The sequence below is a fragment of the Colias eurytheme genome, chromosome 9 (genome assembly GCF_061535395.1).
Source record: "Colias eurytheme isolate Ceu_HAF_F1 chromosome 9, ilColEury1 Martin Lab GWU primary, whole genome shotgun sequence".
Lineage (NCBI taxonomy): Eukaryota > Metazoa > Arthropoda > Insecta > Lepidoptera > Pieridae > Colias > Colias eurytheme.
The window spans coordinates 12,059,562-12,068,234 of NC_142988.1; the positions used below are offsets into that span (position 1 = coordinate 12,059,562).

An 8,673-nucleotide genomic window follows, 5' to 3' on the forward strand; every position below is an offset into this window, starting at 1 on the left:
ACACATTTGCAAATGTGGGTGGTTTTTGGGGTAGCTATTAACCAATATGAGGTCAAAACTAAAATCCAAGATGGCGCCGACGAAAATTTGAAATCTTTTCGTCATGGGTGTCATTTTCATGGTTTTTGGGGTAGCTATTAACGAATATGAGGTCAAAACTATAATCCAAGATGGCGCTGATGAAAATTTGACTTTTTTTCGTGATGGGTGTCATTTTCATGGTTTTTGGGGTAGCTATTAACGAATATGAGGTCAAAACTAAAATCCAAGATGGCGCCGACAAAAAATTTACATCTTTTCGTCATGGGTGTCATTTTCATGGTTTTTGGGGTAGCTATTAAACAATATGAGGTCAAAATTAAAATTCAAGATGGCGCCGACGAAAATTTTACACATTTTCGTCATGGGTGTCATTTTCATGGTTATTGGGGTAGCTATTAACCAATATGAGGTCAAAACTAAAATCCAAGATGGCGCCGACGAAAATTTTACATATTTTCGTCATGGGTGTCATTTTCATGGTTATTTTGTTCTCTTACGCTTGAGTATGCTCAGGAATAGAACCCTTTCATTTTTCAGGGTCTGATTCGATGTGGTTTAATTGTTATTAAATAAACAAAAATAATAATTAATAAATAATTATTAAAAAAAAATTATGAGGCGTGCACTTTTGGATTTTCCAAACTATATTTTGAATGCACTTTCCGAATCGGTGGTAAATTTTAAAATATGTAATGACGTTTCAAAAGTGCTTCTATAAGAAGTCTAATTGAATAAATAAATGTTTGAGTTTGAGTTTGAGTTTGAATGTTAATTAATGATGTGGAAATGTACATGTTCTAATAAATTTTGTGCTGTACATTTGTTGAATGACGAATTGTACAAATTTAAACAAAACTCAGAATTATTTAGAGTTTGTAAACTTCTATATTCTAATAAGGCTTTTGCTTTTTCTGTTATTAAACAAAGTTCTGTGTTTTAAATTTTATTTGTACTCATCTATCGTGTTTTAAACTTCACCATAAGTTTTTATTATAATGTGATAATCAAATGCATGTCTATTACATATTTACATTTATTTATTTAAATTACATTTTATTTATTTACATTTTCCATTGTTACAGGCGTCTCTATTTCTAAACGGCAACGGCGCCGGCGAATCCACTCACATGTCAGTGTACATTAAAATCTTACCCGGCGAGTACGACGCGTTGCTCCGTTGGCCGTTCGCTCATACCGTCTCTTTCACACTATTCGACCAAAGCTCCACGCCAGACAGAGCATGCAATATCGTCGAGAGCTTCGTCCCGGACCCCACGTGGAAGAACTTCCAACGACCCTCCAAAGAACCCGACGCGCTAGGCTTCGGCTTCCCCAGATTCGTCTCGCACGAAATGCTCAAAAAAAGAAATTTCGTCAAAGACGACGTCCTCTTTCTCCGGGTCAAAGTCGACCCGAGCAAAATAGTCGCCGTGTAAACCAAAATAGTCACTGTTATTTAGTATTAGATAATTTAAAAGTCATAGATGTAACGTGTAAATAACTAGATGTAGATCCGTTCGGATAGTTGTACCGACGAGTTGTTTAGCTCGTTCAGATTTCTATTCCCGATTTCCTTTGACTAATTGGTAGCTGTAAATACTTAGTTAAGAGCGCGTTCGCTGCATTGTTATCCTTTCACTGAAGATCTCTTGAATTTCATTGCCGACGGATGGACGTAACAAACTGAGCTTGTTTCAAAGAAAATCGGCTTAAAATATTTTTACACTAATATTCTGTGCCATATATTTTTATGATACACACATTTTTATAGGATCCTGCAAAAATCGTGTGTTGCAACCGTTCGTTCGTGAGACATTTTTGGTCGCCTTAACAGATTAAAAAAGGCGTTTTGAAAAATGTATGAACTAGATTTATTCAAACATATTATATTAACCTTTGAGACACGTTTAGCTTTGTTATTCGGCAGATCTTTGTATATATTATCTTATTTGCATAATTTATCTAAATATATATTTATTGTATAAACAGATTGACATCTTCGAATTGTATTGTAAATATAAAAAAATAAAGAAAATCTCGTATTCGTGTTTAACAAGCTGGAGCTAGACCAAAGTGTTTTGATAACTTTGCGTGAAAAAGATGTTGTACATTAAGTGGAGCAAAGTTATTCAACGCAAATAAAAGACGGCCAAGTCGTTAATTTTTATTTTAAATGTAAGCGTTTGTGTCAAATGTAATCTCGTTTATTTTCTAAGTTTCACAATTTCATTTTCTAAATTATACTTTGGATCTCTAGAGAACGCTTGCTTGATTTCGAAAATTAATCTCAACTGTAATGTTACATTCCAGAGCATTATTGTAAGAACGACATTATAATATGTCGTTACAACATATTTTGTATTCCTCTGTAGTCTAAGTATTAAAGACGTATTTCTTATAAACGAAGCGTGTAAGCAAGCTTGAAGTCATGCTGTCCTACTTTAACACGATAAAGTAACTAGTGAGCGTGAAAGAGATAGCATTGCTTCAGGCGGTAAAATTTACAATTTTGTTTATTTTATAAGAGTGTTTTTTCATTCAGTTCAATGCCAATGTCTTACGATAAGTTTAGGTTCCAATCTAGAGATTTAGATCTATTAGATAACCTAGCTTAGATTTTTAAGTACCTTATGAATAATGACAATGAGACTAACAAATGTAGTTTTTAATTAGTTGTAAGTTGCGTTTACGCATTCATTATGTATGTACATGATAGTTTATAAGATGAAAAATATATTTTTTTCTTAAAATACTTCTTTTATTTAACCCATACTTATGCTTGAAACACACACTTAAGAAACTATCAAATTTCTATTTATTAGTACCTACCTATGCACTTTGCAAATGTAATACTTATGACAATACTTTTATAAAAATGATAAAATATTTCATGCTATCATACTATCATCACCAACTTTTTAAAAGATAAAGCTCAGAGTAATGACTATTCAAGTAAGCGCAAAGAAACTGATATCAATTACAACCTTACATATCTGGGTGGAGACGACAAAAGAACAAGACATTTGTAATAGTTGATATACAAAAACAAATTTAATATAGATAAAAGCTAATAGATATGCAATAGTTTAGCCTGGAAATATACGTATTTAGTTTTCATTTCATACAAAATAACGTCGTAAAGATAGCAGTTAAGTAGGTACATAAGTACTTCTATCTTTTGTTGTCACACCTCACAAGTTTGGTGATGATCTTCTTTCTTATAGTAATTGTATCTTTATTCAAAACCTGAGTACACTATAGATAAAATTACTTTAAATATGGACAACAGGCGAGGGAAATAAAATTACAAATATCATGAAAATATTTTATTTACAGAAATATACAAAATAACAATCCAAAATATTTATTTCTCATACACCATACATGAACACATAGGTATAATATAACTTATTCGATAGTATTCTAAACTGCTAGTTTTGAAGACTTCAAATGTTTGATAAAATGCTTTTAGCTGTTTAATCAATCAAATTTATCTGATTATTGGATAGGGTAATATTAGTTTTTTCTATCCCACAAAATAAAGTTTTTGTTAGATGATGAAGGAATCATAATACTAGTTAACTAGTGAATGTTGTTTTGTAAGCATTATATGGCCATTGGATATCCTACTAATATTATAAATGCGAAAGGTGTGAGGATGTGTGTGTGTGTGTTTGTTATTCATTCGCGCAAATACTACTGAACCGATTACAATGAAATTTAGCACACATATAGAGGGTAACTTGGATTAACACATAGGATTGGTTTTATCACGGAAATCCCGAGGGAACGGGAATTATGCGGGTTTTTCTTTGAAAACGCGGGCGAAGCCGGGGGCGGGAAGCTAGTCATAGATATTATTCAGATATTTAATTTAGTTCTTGGTGGCACCTTAATTTAACATAAAAAAATTTACAAAATGGAATAGATGAAATTGTTGCTGACAAATTCAAAATGTATTTTGTTTTATACAGTACATATTTCTGTATTAACTTGAAATTTAAAGTTACTACAAAGTATATTCATATCATAAAACCTAAACATAATTTTTGTGCCATGGATTTTCGTCACAATATTATTTGTTGTGATCTTTCATCTGTTATCTTGACACAAAACTCCAATTTTTACATGCTAGAGATACTCATAGTTTTCAAATATTCTGTGAAGTCCCCGATTGGCTGAATGTTGAACTGTTCAATGTTGCTGGAGTAGATTTTTTGGCCATCTGAAATAAATAAAAAGGTAAATTAAGTATGGAATATTCAGATATGTATCATGATACATAGCAAATAAGTTTACTTTTAAAATTATTTAATCAGATTCTGAAAGTCAGTCTAGTTTTTTTAAGAGTATTCAAATATGTAGAATTTTACAAACATTATAAAACATACCATTTGTATTCTCAAGAGTTCATCCATAGCTGACGGTAAAAGTGGTTTAACTGAATTAATTTCCATCATTGTTAGATGATCCAATCTACCATATGAGCCTCCTGATTTCATAAGAGCGTCCATAGATGTCCGTAACTTGGACATTCTTATATCCCAAATATCTTTGATTATTGTTTTAATTTCAGAAGCATTAGGTACATCTTCCATCGCCGCACCTAGTATGAGTTTTGCTTCAACCATGTAATGTTCGTTTGGCATTTTGGTAAAAAACCTGGAAATAAAAGTGAGATAAGGTTATATACAAATAAGTTACTTATTTTATACCCGAAACACTGACACAAAATTTTGGGTCATTTGTAACAGGATGGCAGTTCTACAGGGGTCTAAGTACGCAATGACAAAAAGAAAAATGATGGTCAGAACGCTGATACCGGATACCTTAAGATACTGTAATATTTTATATTAGAGAATCTTAATATAAAATATTATAGTATCTTCACTGTGTGTGATGCGCTTCATAGTGTGTAAGGATAACTTTTATATTGATTTAATGTAGGGTCAGGGAGGAAACAGTGACTCAGGCGGCTACAGTGACTCATTACTAGTTCGGCTAGAATAAAACGTACACAGTTGTTGTCTACCTCCCTCGTTTGAAGCTAACGGTCCTCGGACTTGTACAAACCAATCAGCCGGCGTCTCAAGTGCCGAACAGTGGTGCCACCACGTGTTTTTGTTTTAGTGCTCACAAAATTATATTTTTAACGTAAGTTTGATTGATTTTAATATCTAAAGTATATAATAAATGTTGTAATCATTTTTTCTGTCTTATAGTTATGTTTATGCAGATTGCCTTTGTATGTTTAATTCAGTTTATTGATTGATTTTTCGATCCATTTGAATATGAAATAATCAAAATGACGGAGTTGTGTACAGTGACTCAATTTGAAGCGGTACACAGTGACTCGTGAGCCACTGTGTACCACCTTCAGTTTATAGTATGCAGTTCTATGTTTTCCTTTTGATTTTTTAGGTAATTTGTTTAATTATTATATTTTGTTGATAGAATACCACGGCAAAAATGCAGAACGTAAAATTGGAAAAGCAACACAAGAAAACATTAAAGAAGGGTGGTTATTAATAAGAAATGGAGACTCGATAAGACAAGCATCTAAGAAGGTCGGTGTTGCATTTGCTACCCTTAAAAGATATTATTACCCAATACACATACCTTCCAGTTCGCTTATCGACACACCATTGACTTCATATAATAACATACCACCGAGTTCATTCGTCAACATACCACCGATCTCATCCTCACAAGTTTCTTTTAAAAGTCCGTTTGAATTCAGAGATCCAATAAAAGCCAAACCTAGACAAAATAACAGAAAACGTAGGAATCCTAGACGAAGGCTAATTGCTACCGATACATCTGAAAATTAGTTTTTGGAACAAGAAAATATGACGCAAAGAAAAGTAAAATTACTTGAACAATAAGAGCAGCAGCGATGAAGAAATGGAAAATGAAGAAGTATTATTACAAGATTCGGATGATGACATGGAATGGCCAACAGATAACAATCATGGATATGAAAATGACGCTGACACTGATAATGAAAACATTATTTTAACGGATGAAGATTTAAAGAAACCTTTACCTCATTAACCTCGAGAAGGCGAATATGTTACTGTCCAATTAGCTACCAAAAAACAGAGATATATGGGAAAAGTGTTAGAGGAACGAAATGAGAACATGGAATTTTACATATCATTTTTGAGGCGAAAGCCTGGTACTGACTACTGATAAGTTTATTATGCCAAATAAGCCCGATCTGTCTATTGTAAAAGAGGACGATTTAAAATTTATTCTACCTAAAGCGTTAATGATTGGAACAGCTTCGAGACCATTTTATTATTTTTCAATCGATATTAATTTTATTACTGTGAATTAGTTGACGATGATTAGATATTAGATGTGTTTTTTTTGTGAAATTTTTTAATGTTTTTTATTTTATTTTATTCTAAGATCAGTCTTACAAGTTACAAATATCATCAGTGATATTAATTCATATATTGAAGTTCCTACATATGCATTAGTCATTTTATGAAAGATAATAAAGAATTTTGATTAAGTATATCTTTTTTATTTTCACTGAGCCACTGTATACTATTAGAGTCACTGTATACATCCACCGGTACACAGTGACTCAAATCTATTTTTTTATATTTTATTTTTTAGTTTAATTAATTTAAAGTATAATGAAAATATAATGACACAATAGTGAAATGTAGTAACCTGACTTCAAGATCTAAAAAAATCACTTTGATTACTTATATATTATTTACTATATTTTTGAGCGTATCGAAAAAATCTGAGTCACTGTTTCCTCCCTGACCCTAAATCCTAATGAAAATATCTTTTCAGAAACATTGTGTAAATGCTTGCATTTATACATACTAATATAAATACCTGGATTTCTTTTCTTCCTCCTTTATATTTTCTAAATTATCCATATCCATCCAGTCTGGTGGAACTATTCTACATTTCTGTTTTTGTTTCAACATTACAGCTAACCATAGAGGGACGTTCATAGGTAAACCGGCTCGAAATGGTCCAAATTCACCGCTAATTAAATATATTTTGTCGTAAGAAAAGTTCGGAATTATGCTTATGATTCTATTTTCTCCTATGAATTCAATTTCGTAGGGATCCATTATATTGATATTATCTTAATATGCTAAGGCGGCATTTAAATTTATAAAGAACTCATTAAAATATTTGTTAAAACTTAATATGTGGTAAAAAGTAAAAACTACAACTTAGAGAAAAGTTTATAAAATAAATGTCATTCAAGCAAGTGTCAAATAATGGCGCGAAATTATTTTTACTATGCGTGCCAAATAAGAATAGGACTGTCAAGACGCCATATTGTTCAGTAATACGTGCTAACTTCATTACCAAAGCGTATGGTGTGCAAAAAAATCAATAAAGAAATTATATTCAGTTTAAATATTTAATGTACGCTTTGTTGGTATTTCTAATACATTTCACGCCAAATTTATTATGAATGAGTAGGATTTGAAAATAAAAGCACGTATATAAAAAAACATATATATATATTATTTCAGTTTTTATCAATAGGATAATATTTCCTCTACACCACTTAACACAGCTTCATCGTCGTCGTATTCTGAATCTTCATTGCTGTCGCTGTCACTGCTATCTCCGCATTAACTATGAAAATGTTAACTTTTTATGAATACTGTTTCCATACCTGTATAATTAATTTATCCATAATCCATCAGTGAAATTCAATAAATAGTATTTTTTAATGAATATAACGATTATACAATAATTAAATATAATCATGAACAATAAAAAATAATTATATGAAAATTCTTCTTCGCACATTTTTTGCTGGCAGTACTAATTTGACAGTTTTCGTGTGAAGTTGGCAGCAAGCGCGGTCCTATTCTTAGTTGGCACGCATAGTACGTTTCGTTATTCCTAATGATTAAAATAGATTTTCTTTAACCACTATATTTAAAATAATTTTAAAGTTTACAAAATTAATAATTACATAATATAGTATCATATTGTCTGTGATCACAATAAATTATTTTACCGATTTTATTTTATATAAATGCTTGACTTAAATTTTTATTTTTACTGCCATCTCTTGGATAATACAATAACTAACATCATTTCCGACCGTGTGTCAACCTAAATAATTCTTTATGGTGTTGAACCTTATTCTTGGTTATAAAAGTATAAAATAAATAAAACAGATGGCGCTGTACTGAAAGACGGTTTCTGAACATTTTATTCGATTCAATTTTGTAATTGGAAAAGTTAATTTATTTTATTGAATTCGATTCAAAGTATGTGAAGTGAAGTTCAATGATAAAGTAAATGATAAAATTGTTATCTACACTAATATTATAAAGAGGAAAACTTTGTTTGTTTGTTTGATTGTAATGAATAGGCTCATAAACTACTGGACCGATTTTAAAAATTCTTTCACCATTTGAAAGCTACATTATCCACGAGTAACATAGGCTAGGTTTTATCCCGGAAATCCCACGGGAACGGGAACTATGCGGGTTTTTCTTTGAAAACGCGGGCGAAGCCGCAGGCGGAAAGCTAGTTAATAATAATTAAGTAATGACCTTATTTAAGATAACCATTTTTAAGTTACTTATCTAGTTAGTAGTTAAATAAATACCACATTTAGGGGAAAAT

General features: G+C 31.3%; 2 protein-coding genes across 4 annotated transcripts in view; one reads left to right on the forward strand and one right to left on the reverse strand.

Annotated features, from left to right (window-relative positions):
- Nucleotides 1-2,797, forward strand: part of Traf4 (TNF receptor associated factor 4) — a 76,837-nt gene extending 74,040 nt beyond the window's left edge. For all 3 annotated transcript variants that reach the window (XM_090105429.1, XM_090105427.1, XM_090105430.1), the window contains one exon: nucleotides 1,125-2,797. In XM_090105429.1, coding sequence (XP_089961555.1) covers nucleotides 1,125-1,478 — 354 coding nt within the window. In that variant the 3' untranslated portion in view covers nucleotides 1,479-2,797. The remainder of the gene's footprint in view (nucleotides 1-1,124) is intronic.
- Nucleotides 2,798-3,444: 647 nt separating this feature from the next.
- Nucleotides 3,445-7,238, reverse strand: Psf2 (DNA replication complex GINS protein PSF2-like protein). The gene is made up of 3 exons (XM_090105768.1): nucleotides 6,901-7,238; nucleotides 4,434-4,704; nucleotides 3,445-4,267 (listed from the first exon to the last, which is right to left on the reverse strand). Exons 1-3 carry the CDS (start codon nucleotides 7,143-7,145, stop codon nucleotides 4,193-4,195), a joined length of 591 nt encoding a protein of 196 aa, XP_089961894.1. The 5' UTR covers nucleotides 7,146-7,238; the 3' UTR covers nucleotides 3,445-4,192.
- Nucleotides 7,239-8,673: the final 1,435 nt, after the last annotated feature.

What these genes read in the sequence shown, in the direction of transcription:
- Psf2 (XM_090105768.1), bottom strand. Translation starts at nt 7,145, where the DNA reads ATGGATCCCTACGAAATTGAATTCATAGGAGAAAATAGAATCATAAGC. An exon ending in GAGGAAGAAAAGAAATCCAG is followed by an intron (nt 4,705 to 6,900) that starts GTATTTATATTA and finishes TTTTATTTCCAG; the next exon opens with GTTTTTTACCAAAATGCCAA. An exon ending in AACTCTTGAGAATACAAATG is followed by an intron (nt 4,268 to 4,433) that starts GTATGTTTTATA and finishes TATTTATTTCAG; the next exon opens with ATGGCCAAAAAATCTACTCC.